The following is a 13,288-nucleotide window of genomic DNA, read 5'->3' as shown; positions in this document are numbered from 1 at the left end:
AGGAAGAGGGTTAAGGGGATGACTTATAGCTATACAAGAGCCTTCAGCTGTTCACCTCAACTTTGGATAGGACCCGTCTGTATCAGAGGGTTAACAGTATGAGATTTGTTAATACTGCAATCTTTCTGTAGCAAGGACTGTCTCAATCCATGTCCTATACAGTAATGAGTATGCTGTCAGCACTTTAAAAATAAATGGGAGGCAAAGGATCAAATAAAGGAGATATGCTTTTTCCTTGTAAAGAAGGGAGGTGGATTATCAGAACCCTGGAGCAAGATTTGTTTTGAGTTGCATATGATGAAGTAAAACTTAGAGGCCTCAGGCATGTACTAATCCAAAAACATCTTCTGATCCATTTATACTTGATGGACTTGCATTTTCAAAAGCACTTGGAATTACCCTCATATTACTCCCATTAAATTCAAATTGACTTCAGTGAGAGCGGTGTTAGGCCAATACAGAGCCTTTTTGAAAATTCCTCCTACTAACAAATCTAATGACAATAATTTAATTTATTTCACTGTTCTCAAATGTCAGTTGTGTCTGTGTGTGTATAAACATGTTTGAATGATAGTTAATTTCATTTGCTTGTTATGCAGCTTTATTATTCTCTTCCTTTTCATATGTTTTTAAGGACCTGAACGTAGAAGTGTAGAAATTGACAATAAAAACAAAACAATCACAGCATATCATGAATCTGGACATGCTATAATTGCATATTATACCAAAGATGCAATGCCAATCAACAAAGCTACAATCATGCCCCGAGGACCAACGCTTGGACATGTGAGGTTTTGTTTTTTTTAAAATAAGCCTAACATTTATACTATTTACCTTTTTGCACTTTTAAGGAATTTCCCAGCAACATTATGACATAAAAGGCACATCATGATATTGCAAAACACATTAGTTTATTACAGTAATTATGATATAAAAATAAGCTTTTTAAAGGGAAAAATCTTCTGAATTGCTTTTTCTACTTTGTTCCTTTTTCCTATGGCTGGGTTAGAGAGAGAAACTTCTCCTTAGCTTCAAACCTGCTAGCCATCAATAATGGTTCAAACAGGCAAGGAGGGAATATTAAGTCTTGATGTGATTCTGAACTACTATTGGTTCATTTCTCTTCTAGAATAGCCAGAAAATCCCAGAAGTTTAAAAGGCAGAGCTGCCTTTTATAGAAATTTCCTTGTATCAAGCCAGTGCTTCTCCAAAGATATTTTGTCTAAAATAGATTGCTAACTTCAATAGTTTGCTCGCTCTTCTTTTAGGACAGACCTTGCCCCTTCAACATTTCTATCCTGTCCTTTGAAATCTGAGCTGGGTGATATTTGAACAGAAAGGGAGGTGTTCAATTATGTATATATTTGTTTTTTAATATCCAACCAAACTAGTATAACACATTGATCCAGAAGCTTATGGACCAGTGTCCAAACAGGTACAGAACAAGATGGGATATTAGTTGGTGTCTGCAGTAGACCACCAAAGCAGTTTAGGGAACAAGATGCCCACTGCCTTATGCACCTATTTGCAACACGTAAGGAAAAAACGTTGACACTGTGGGACTTTATTTGAGTAACATACACTGGAGGTTTCATGCTGCTAGTACTAAAACATCCTCAAGTGTTGCAACCAACACAGAGGAATTCTGTATTAAGGCAAGGTCCAACAGAGTAACTGACCACAGAACTAAACATTAATGTTTGCTTAGGTAGAAGTGATCATGATTTTGACCATGTTTATAATGTGCAAGCAGAATAAAATCCAGCTATATATATATATATATATTTTTTAAGAACATCTTACTAAATGCAGAAAACCCCAATTGAAAAAGAAGGCTGCACTAGTTAAAAGATCAGCCTGGTTTAGAGGGGAACAGATGGCAGCTGTAAAAATAAACCAAATTAAAGAAAAGGGAAGTTGACAGGTAATGAATATAAAACAGAAGTTAGGAATTGTAGAAATTGATAAGGGCACAAGGAGAAATCTATGGCCAGTACAGTAAAGGACAATAAGGAGTTTTAAAATATATTAGAAACAATAGTATTGGTCCATTACTAGAGAGAAATGGTATTGTCTATAATAATTAGAGCCCTACCAAATTCACGGTCCATTTTGGTCAATTTCATGGTCATGGGATTTTAAAAAAAATAATATTCTTGATTTCAGATATCTAAATCTGAAATTTCATGGTGTTGTAACTATAGGGGTCCGGACCCACTCTGAAGGCAGCAGCGCAGAAATAAGAGTGACCTGGTATGGTATTGCCACTGTTACTTCTGTGCTGCTGGTGGGGCACTGCCTTCAGAATTGGGCACCTGGCTAGTAGCCATCGCTCTCCAGCCACCCAGCTCTGAAGGCAGTGCAGAAGTAACGGTTGCAATACTGCAAACCCTCCCACAATAACCTTGCTACCTCTCTCCCCCCCCCCATGACCCTCTTTTGGGTCAGAACCCCCAGTTTGAGAAACACTGGTTTCTCTTGTGAAATCTGTATAGTATAGGGCAGTGGTTCTCAAACTTCATTGCACCACGACCTCTTTCAGACAACAAAAGTTACTACATGACCCCAGGAGGGGGACCAAAGCCTAAGTCCATCTGAGGCCTGCCATGCCAGGTGGGAGGGGGACAAAGCCAAAATCCGAGCCCTGCTGCCCCATGTTCAAGGGCCTAAGCCCAAGCCCCAGGGCTTCAGCCCCAGGCAGTGGGACTTGGGCTTCAGACCCCTGCAAGTCTAACGCCAGCCCCAACAACCCCATTAAAATTGGGTCCCTACCCACAGTTTGAGAGCCATTGGTATAGGGTAAAAGTACACAAAAGATGAGTTTTCATGGAGGAGACCAGATTTCACGGTCCATAATGCGTTTTTCATGGCTGAAATTTGGTAGGGCCCCTAATAATAATGCAGAAAAGGCAAAACTGTTCAATAAATGTTTCTGTTCTGTCTTTGGGGGAAATCCAGATGATGTTGTCTCATCGTATGTTGATATCACTTTCCATTCCATTAGTATCTTTGGAGGATGTTAGACACAAGCTGCTGAAGTTGGACACTTTTAAATCAGCAAGTCCAGATAACCTTGCGACTCAGAGTTTTAAGAGTTGGCCTGAGAAGGTTGTTGGACCATTAATGTTGATTTTTCAGTAAGTTTTGGAACACTGGGATGGTTCCAGAAGACCGAAAGAGAGTCTTATGTTGTGACAATTTTAAAAAAGGATTAATGGGATGGGGTGGGTAATTATAGGCCTGTCAGCTTGACGTTGACCCTGGGCAAGATTATGGAGTGACTGATACAGGACTCGATTAATAAAGAATTAAGCGAGGGTGATGTAATTAATGCAAATTAATGTGGATTTATGGAAAATAGATCCTGTCAAACTAATTTGATATCATTTTTTATTAGATTAGTTCTGTTGACATAGGTGGTAGTGTTGATTTAACAGCCTTAGACTTCTTTAAGGTGTTTGACTTGGTACCCACATGACATCTTGATTTAAAAAAAAACAAAACTAGAACGATATAAAATCAACATGGCATACATTACATTGGTTAAAAATTGGCTAATCGATGGATCTCAAAATGTAATTGTAAACAGGGAATAGTCATTGAGCAGGTGTTTGCTTTGGGATCTCAAAGGTGCTTGTTCCTACACTGTTTTAACGTTTATCAGTGACCTGGGGAAAAAATGTAAAACTGTCACTGATAAAGCTTGCAAATGCTCAGTCTGGCAGAATGATAAATAATGAAGTGGAGAGGTCACTGATTCAAAACGATCTGGATCATTGGATAAACTGGGCGTAAGCAAACAGTATGCGTTTTAATACTGCCAATGTATACATTTGGGAACAAAGAATGTAGGTCATACTTACAGGATGAAGGATTCTATGTTGGGAAGCAGAGAATCTGAAAAAGATTTTGGGGTCATGGTGGATAATTAGCCAAACTTGAGCTGCCAGGGTGACACTGTAGCTAAAAGAACTAATGTGATCCTGGGATGCATAAATGGGTGGAATCTTGAGGAGAAGTAGAGAGGTTATTTCATCTCTGTATTTAGCATTGATGCAAGTGCTGCTGGAATCTGTGTCCAGTTCTGGTGCTCACAATTCAAAAAGGATGTTGGTAAATTGGAGAGGGTTCGGAGAATAGCCATGAGAATTAAAAGTATTAGAAGACATGCCTTATGGTGATAGGCTCAAAGAGTTCAGTCTGTGTAGCTTAATGAAGAGAAGATTAATGAGTAACTTGATACAGGGAACAACATTTCATAATGGGCTCTTCAGTCTAGCGCCAAAAAGGTATAACAATCCAGTGTCTGGAAGTTGAAGCTAGACAAAGTCGGACTGGAAATAGGGCATACGGTTCAAACAGTGAGAGTAATGAAGTATTGGAACAGTTTACCAAGGGTTGTGATTGATTATCCATCACTGACAACAATTTTGAAATCAAGATTGAATGTTTTTTAAAAAAGGATGCTGTAGGAATGAGAGAATTATTTTGGAAGTTTTATCGCCTGTGTTATACAGGAGGTCAGACTAGATGATCACAATGGTTCCTTCTGGCCTTGAAATCTGTGAATCTATATCCTCCAGACAAGTTGACCTGTGCTGAGCACACATTCAGGAAATAGTGGGGACAGTAGTCATTTTGTAGTTCCCTCATCTTGGTTCTTGGGTATATCAGCCTGTAGGTTGCTTAGGGCTTCTGGTTTTACATTTTACCAATAAAACACCTCTGATTTAAAATATTTTTTTTAAAAAGAAAAGAAATTGGCATTTATCCAATAAACACTGGAAATAGTTACTTGTATCTTTTTTGCAGAGAGGGATAGCTCAGTGGTTTGAGCATTGGCCTGCTAAACCCGGGGTTGTGAGTTTAATCCTTGAAGGGGCCACTTAGGGACTGGGGCAAATCAGTACTTGGTCCTGCTAGTGAAGGAAGGGGGCTGGACTTGATGACCCTTCAGGGTCCCTTCCAGTTCTGTGAGATAGGTGTATATCCATATATTTATTTAATATTTAGACTTTGTCTACACAGAGCAGTAATGTGGACTACAGGGGTGCGATTTCTAAAGCGCACTAATGTATTGATCTTCAGTAGGTCTGTGGAGACCCTGCTGATGTGCACTAAAGGTTCCATAATGTGCTTTAACATAGTGCAATTTGAAATAGTACTACTTTAAAGTGTACTGAGGGATGTTGCAAAGAGATTGCTCATTACAATATATACTAATGAGCCCTGAAAACTCCTGATTTTTGGAGTTTTATATAGAAAACTCAAATTGCTTTAAAAAAAAAAACCACCTGAAAAGTAAAATTAATAAATGCAGAAAAAAACAGAGCAGTGTTAGGGCTTCTATTTTATGCTCTTTTTATTTTAATCTGACAAGTTCTACATTTTATAGGTGTCTTTGCTACCAGAAAATGACAGGTGGAGTGAAACTAGATCCCAGCTGCTTGCACAAATGGATGTTAGTATGGGAGGGAGAGTAGCAGAAGAACTTATATTTGGAAGTGATCACATCACAACAGGTCAGTTGAGATCTGTGGCTAAAGAATCTTCTGTCAATGGATATTAAGTTTATGTAACTTTGCTTTAGTTGAATGTAACATAAATTTTGTTTTTAATATTTAGGTGCTTCCAGTGACTTTGACAATGCTACTAAAATAGCAAAGCTGATGGTGACTAGATTTGGAATGAGTGAGAAGGTAAGATCATATTAATATAAACTTAGTCATACCGCGTCATAGCAGTTGCACTAATTCTGTACCTTTTATGTGCACACAGCTGTGAAAGATCAAGCTATATAGAGATCAAGAAATTCTGTTGACATTGTAACCCAATAAATTAGTGATCTGGCTCATTTTGAAATACAAGCTTTGTCTTTTGACCTTTATACAATGGGTTATCTTGTTGAGTTCTGTACACTTGACACATCAACTTATACGCTTGCATTAAACAGACACATTTCTGCTAAGGGGGAGTATTGCTTATGCATGCTCACAAGATTATTTTTATAGCAAAATAAATGTTCTAAAAATTGAAGATAATTTTAGATTCATTCCTTGGAAGAAAATCTCAGCTGACATTTGGAAAGGGGATAGAGAGAACTCTGAGTTTTGCAGACTTTTAAAGAGACAGCATTATATTGGGTAGCTTGAAAAGAATAAAAATTATTTCACAGCTAAGATGTAATCTTAAAGAGAGCTTTGTTTTGACCATATGGAAATATTATCCTGCAGTCATGTTATAGCTTGTTTTGGCTTCTGACTTTTTGGCAGATTTATTAATGTGGATGTATATATTATCTAGCAATTTTGTGGGTGGCGGGTGGATGGTACATCTCTTATACAAAAATAGCAATAGCATCAGTTTTTTATTGAAATGGAAGATTTTTCTTGTCTTGCTATTCTCTTTCTTTAGCTTGGTGTCATGACGTATGCAGATACAGGGAAACTCAGTCCTGAAACCCAGTCTGCAATTGAACAGGAAATAAGAACACTTTTAAGGGTAAGATTTGTTTCCTGCAATTAATTAGCTCATTTAAGAGATGGGCTGAACAAAGATAATGAATGACTGATTATATTGGTTTCTTTGCAATATACAGTATAGTGCCTGACCTTCTGCATGGAAATATTCTTAAAGGTGCAGCTAAGTCAAATGTGAACAAAAACCCACAGTCTCTTCATATTGAATGCCTTTGAGGAGGAGTTAGTAGTTTTGCATTTGGTTTATGTTTAAGCAGTATGGCATAGGCAGGGTTGGTTTTGTTATCCAAGCACACCTGATGCATTCTGTGTTAACACATACTTCTGTCTTCAGAGTGTTGCTGTACTTTAACTGCGTAATTTCCAATGAATTAATGTGGGAGTTTTACTAAATACCTTCCAGTTACCTATTTTAGAATAGGTGGTGATTTTATGTTACTTTCACACTGTTTTATAACTTTCCGTCAAGTAATTGAACATAATTCTTTGTCATACTGAGACTTCCAGATCAGAGTTCCAGTTTAGGGTATCAAGTACCTTTTTTTTTTTTTCCTTCAAATTTTTACTTCCTGGTTAACATTTTGAGGGAGGGTTGGTGGTTAAATTATATTGTATATAAATGATTATTCTAACTCTAACAGTACTGATATATTTGAGATTCAGATTTATTATGTTTAATTTAAAATGGTGTATTGGGATTTTCAGATTACATATATTTATAGCATTGTGATAAGTGTTGCTATATTTTTCTAATCCTCTATTTTCAATGGCTCATAACTTAATTTTTTTTTGAGTAATTTAAAAAAAAATTGTCTAAAAGTGAATTGGTAAAAGGTACTTTTTAACTTTAAAAAACAAACACACACAATTTTAGATTGTAGGCACTTTAGAGCCTGGGCACATTTTGAGAGAGACAGCAAAATTTGAAGCTGTGTAATATGAGTATTTTTAAAAGTTAAGCCTTTTTATTGTGTTCTGATAACTCACAGGGCTTGATTTTAAAACTTGACATGTTCAATAGTAATCTTTGAGGAATCTTGTACTGATTTGTCAGTCATTCAGTTTCCAAATTTACTTTAAAAAAAATTAAGTAGCACAAAGCAGGTCTGCAGGATTGCTTCCTCAACCCACACAGACCCTGATCCTGCAAGACTTAAACATGGGTGTAAAGTTACACACCTGAGGAGAGTCATTGAAGTCTGTGGGACTCTAATCATAAGCATAAAATGCTGCAAGTGCTTAAGACTTTACAAGATCAAAGCTATACTTAGGAGTGAACTGAAAGGACATCTCTCACGAGTGCTGTGCACCCTTTCTTAGTGGTGTATTTTGAATTCAAAATGTACTTGTATCATTTTCTTAAGTTTTCTTTCTGAATTTTTAAAAAAACTTTTACCTTTTTATATTAGGACTCATATGAACGAGCAAAGAACATCTTGAAGACCCATGCAAAAGAACACAAGAATTTAGCAGAAGCTTTATTAACATATGAGACTTTGGATGCCAAAGAAATCCAGATAGTTCTTGAGGGGAAAAAACTAGAAGTGAGATAACAACTTCCTTTATGGAGTCTAACTGATCATTTGAAGAATGTACATCTAGCGATGCAGTTGTCTCTGAATGCAGCATAGCTTTTTTCCCCTGATGTTTGCATAGTATTAATAACATTTCTTAGTGTTATGCGTTGTCTTGAGTTTTTGTTACAATTATCTAATTTTTCTCTTTGTTCAGAATGAGAGACAAGGAATAAAGTAAGTTCCCACAGGGAAAAAAAATCAGAAATAGAAAATCTCAGGGTTGAATCCACCTTGTTAGGAGACCTCAGTCAAATGTTGAAATTGGAAGAAAAGAAAAGTGAATGCTCTCGTGTGTTCAAGCATATTTTCCTTGGTTATGCTGCTATCTGTGGGTTTGAAGTGGTAGCATCTTAGTATGTACAGTATAAAATTTTGTAGAAAGTGAGCCTTTAAGTACTAAAGTTACAAAACAGTAATGATTTTATGTTTACCAATAAAGTACAGTTTTAAAAAAACAGTTCCTGCTCCAGAAATGCAACAAACATACCTGTTAAATGAGTGGATACACAGTGCATCCCCAATACAGGGAAATACAGGGCTCCCAAAACAGATAAACTATTGTTAATTGCACTTTCATGACTCTTAAAAGATAAAATGTACATATTCATATGATTCAAAATTTTCAACACGATATGTCGGCAATGATGGGATACACCTGTATAAAAGTCTTTGGACCATGCTGTAAAAAGTAGCATTCATGCTGACAAAATTGTGCCAGGGATGGGAAATGCTGCGCTGTCACACCTAATGTGCTCCTGACAAAGTTATCTCTCAAACTTTATAAGGTTAGCAGTATATGGGTGTAATTTGATAGCCATGCTTTTATACTGCTGGACATACTATTGAATTGGTTTTTACTAATATTGTGTATGGACTTTTTGAATAACCCATGTAAGATTTCTTCCAAGAGGAGACAAGTATTACTCAAAAAAAAAAAAAAAAAAAAAAAAAAAAAAGGGTACTTCAGAAGCTAGTGGCTTGTTGTTTTAAAAAACATTCCCTGTTACCTGTTCCATAAAAATAAATCTTTTTTGCTTGAAATTCTACAACTTTTAGAATATAAATACTCACTGACGTTCTAGAGCCAGAAGAAAGTCTAAAAGAAACCAGTAGCAACTAGCTTACAATCAAGCAAAAATTATTGCAAGTAGCATTATATATGCATCTTGCTGCTGCCAGGTCCAAGGAACAATTTTTAGGAAAATTAACACTTGCTGATTATAAGAGTGCCTCTGTAAAAGTATAGAAAATGTTAGACACTATACACTTTCTTTCCTAGAGAGAAGTCCTTTATTGGAATATTAACATTTAAGGTTAAATAGTGAAAAAATAGTGCCAATAAATGTGAAAAATTTGAAATAAATTGGTAATTAAATTTAGAATTAGCATTAACACAGGATTTTGTTGTAAGTATAACATTGTTAGCTAATTTTTTTTATTAGTAGAGAATGCATTTTCCTTTCCTTTAAAAACCAGTGCTGCAATACCACTTTTTTTCTATTTACTATGTTGTTTTCATTCAGTCAGCTTAGTACCATGACATCCCTAGTGCAGTATGGAAGAACCTCAAGACATTTGCTCTAAAACAGGATACCAAGCTGCTAGGCTGATTGGTTACAGATGTATATGTATTTTAGGAATACATGTTTTTGAATATGCATTCAGAAACATGCAGATATGACATGCTTGGCATCTGTTTTTGAAATAATAAAGGTTCATTTTAATATGTACTTTGCTTTATTTCATTTTTCTTTCACTGTATATTGATATCAAGTGTAATACTAGTTTCACTCTATGTAAATTGAGGTGTATATAAACCATGCTTAAATTTGTAAATAAATTCTACCGTTATGGCAAGCTTGTAGTTTCTTCAGTTAGACCACTAGGAAACACTCAAACTTTATTTCCTGAATTGTTACTTTTAGTAATTAGTTGACTTAATAGAGAGAATTATTTTTTTTGTCCTGTAAATTGTTTAAACAGAAAGCAAAACTTGTCACTCTTGAAGTCAACAAATCTATTTTGAATTTATCTATTTTGTTTTATATAATCAAAAGTTACTGTATATTTTTTAATTGCCCCTATTTTAAATCCCTCTTTCAAAAGCCTATATTGTATTAAGATGAATTAGTGAAGGACAGCTTAACATGGTTTCCTCTGGAGTCTCAAATGCCACTCCATGTGCTCACAAGACAAAATCACTAGAGGAAAGCGGTTATTTTAAAATTGATGGTCACTGTTTTCCTTTTAACACTATAAAAGGTCTGAGATACTCAACTGTTTCATGTTTTATTTCATTTGTAACAGCTGGGTCTCTATTTGTGTGTGTGTGTGTGATATTTATAGGCTTAGTCTCAGTAACTTGGTTCCTGGAAAAAAAAAAAAAAATTGGTCTGTCCATGTACTGATGGATCCCGGAGAAATCTGGGTAAAGCTGTTTCATGCTGTATTTGTGATTGTTAGAGGTGAGGTGGAAAAATCACATGGTATTGAAAGCGCTTAATGGTAATGTCACTAATTACAACTTATGTTTGAATGTGACTTTTCCCACCATGCCTCTAACAGTCTCATTCAAGCATCAGTTGTAATTAGTGACATTATCATGAAACGCTTTTCAGTACTGTGTACTGTGGTACCAGGTTCTTTGGAAATACCTGAGACTGAGCTTTACCACTCAGTTGTGTGATTTTATTTTTTTAATCACTGAGTTGAAATTTGGAACGGGGTGTGTGTGAGTGAAATTTAAAAAACCTATTTAAGAAATCCTTTTCACATGGTGCAATATGTTTGCCAGTTTTGGATACATGCATGATCTTAGCTTCATAACAAATATAACAGACTACTCCATTTTGCTGTCTTACAGTTAGATAAAATAGCAAAGTTATTGAGATTTTTATAAGTAGCTTATGCACTTGGCATAAGTGTGACATTTGCTGTTCTGGATCTGAGATTATAAAGCAGTCAGACGAATACATTTCACCGACTTGGGAGGAGGTTTGGTCGTAACTATAATTATTACAGTAGCTATAAGCCATGAAGTCTCTCCCCTATTTTTCATTTTACTCTCTCCTTAGAGACCTGTGGTGGTTATCAAACCTCCAGCCAAGGAAGGCTGGACAGTACTTCAGTGTAATTAATTACTACTGCTCCAAGAATGACTGTACAGTTGCTTCATTATTTCACTAAACAGACATCACTCCTCTTCCTATGCTAGAAGCTAGGTGTATTATTGTTCCTCCATCATCCTCTGGCTCTATAGGCTTGAAAGTGGTCACATTTTTCAACTTTTATTCTCAAATGGCTGTGTTGGTGACACAAGGACTAGGATTGAAGGTGATCTTGGACAAAGGCAGTGACCATGTCCCACCCATCTCGTAGTCTCTTGCACAACAGCCACTCAAAGATTTTGCTACCCCTAATATTTAATGGTGCTTGGCATGTCTTTCTTGTTTTATATGCATTTTGTTCTTTATAGCCTGTCTGGATTAATGAATTAAGAATAGTATATAAATCATTACAGCTCTCACACCTCACAGCATGTCAGTGTAACAATATCACAATAAGAACAGGAATACTTGTGGCACCTTAGAGACTAAGGCCTTGGCTACACTTGAGAGTTACAGCTCTGTTGGTGGCTTTATAGCGCTGTAACTCAGTCCCTGTCCACACTGGCAAGGCACATACAGTGCTGTTTCTCCATGGCTACAGCGCTGCTTGTACTCCACCTCCACAAGAGGAATAAAGCGTATAGCGCTGCAGCGCTGTGCTGCCAGTGTAAACGGGGAATAATCTTAGTACGCTGTGACTGACCTCCAGAAGCTTCCCATAATCCTTTTGAGTGAAGGTTTCTGTCATGGTACGATTCCCCACTCTGAACCTTAGCGTCCAAAAGATGGGGTACCAGCATGAATTCCTCTAAGCTCAATTACCAGCTTAGAACCTGTAGCGCTGCCACCAACCAGGAATTCCAGTGCCTGGTACACTCTGGTCCCCCCAAAACCTTGCCCGGGGACCCCCAAGACCCAGACCCTCTGGATCTTAACACAAGGAAAGTAAACCCTTTCCCTCACCGTTGCCTCTCCCAGGTTTCCCCTCCCTGGGTTACCCTGGAAGATCACTGTGATTCAGACTCCTTGAATCACAACACAGAGAGGACAATTCACCTTCCTCCCTCCTCTATCCCCCTCCCAGACTCTTCCTGAGAGAAAGTAATCCTGGCACAGAGAGAAATCAGCCTCTTTCTCCCCCTTCCCTCCTTTCTCCCCACCAATTCCCTTGTGAATCCAGACCCAGTCCCCTGGGGTCTCACTAAAATAAAAAAACAATCAGGTTCTTAAACAAGAAAAGCTTTTAATTAAAGAGAGAAAAACAGTAAAAATTATCTTTGTAAATTTAAAATAGAATAAGTACAGGGTCTTTCGGCTATAGACACTGGGAATGCCCTCCCAGCCTAAGTATACAAGTACAAATTAAAATCTTTTCAGCAAAATACCAATTTGAACTCCTTCCATCCAAATACATATTTGCAAATAAAAACAACCATAAGCCTAACTCGCTTTATCTATCTAGTACTCACTAGTCGGAACTTAGAAGAGCCTGTATCGGAGAGATTGGAGAGAAACCTGGTTGCACGTCTGATCCCTCTGAGCCGCCAGAATGAACAACCAAAACTAACAGCACAGCACAAAAACTTCCCTCCCTCAAGATTTGAAGGTATCCTGTCCTCTGATTGGTCCTTGGGTCAGGTGACAGCCAGGCTCACTGAACTTGTTAACCCTTTACAGGCAAAGAGATATAAAGTACTTCTGTGCTATTAACTTTTCTTATCTGTTTATGACACGCCCCCCAAATCGCTGACAGTGTGGAAGTACACTGGCAGTGATTTATCCCTAGAACTCTAGAATAAACAGATCAATAAACACATGCATCCTTACGTATGCCACTAATTAAGTAAAACTACAAGATTTTTCACATTGTAAGGACAATTTTTAACCAATTGATTTTAGGGAACTTCCACAGGAGAGTGCATCAACTTCTTGATCTGTTGCCACTGCAGACCTTTCCCGGTTGTGGAGAGGGTCACCTCTCCCATGCCACCATTACTTTTCCCTTTATCGTAGACACCGTCAGGCCACTCAGCGTCATCTCCTCCCTGGGCTGTGAACTGACAAACCCGTAAGTCTCTGTAATAAAAGTGCTTGAGAGAATTAACGTGGTACACTCGGGGCTTTA

The 13,288-nt window shown here is 37.2% G+C and overlaps 1 protein-coding gene across 3 annotated transcripts in view; it reads left to right on the top strand.

Moving 5' to 3' along the window:
• YME1L1 (YME1 like 1 ATPase) overlaps nt 1–9,911 on the top strand; it is a 42,072-nt gene extending 32,161 nt beyond the window's left edge. For all 3 annotated transcript variants that reach the window (XM_030550296.1, XM_030550295.1, XM_030550294.1), the window contains exons 15-19: nt 635–786; nt 5,396–5,522; nt 5,626–5,699; nt 6,415–6,501; nt 7,889–9,911. In XM_030550296.1, the coding sequence (XP_030406156.1) occupies nt 635–786; nt 5,396–5,522; nt 5,626–5,699; nt 6,415–6,501; nt 7,889–8,032 (584 nt within the window). In that variant the 3' untranslated portion in view covers nt 8,033–9,911. The remainder of the gene's footprint in view (nt 1–634; nt 787–5,395; nt 5,523–5,625; nt 5,700–6,414; nt 6,502–7,888) is intronic.
• Nucleotides 9,912–13,288: the final 3,377 nt, after the last annotated feature.

Source organism: Gopherus evgoodei, chromosome 2 (assembly GCF_007399415.2).
Source record: "Gopherus evgoodei ecotype Sinaloan lineage chromosome 2, rGopEvg1_v1.p, whole genome shotgun sequence".
In the NCBI taxonomy this organism is placed as follows: domain Eukaryota; kingdom Metazoa; phylum Chordata; order Testudines; family Testudinidae; genus Gopherus; species Gopherus evgoodei.
The sequence above is the reverse complement of the archived record's forward strand: the minus strand, read 5'-3'. Positions and strand labels throughout refer to the sequence as shown.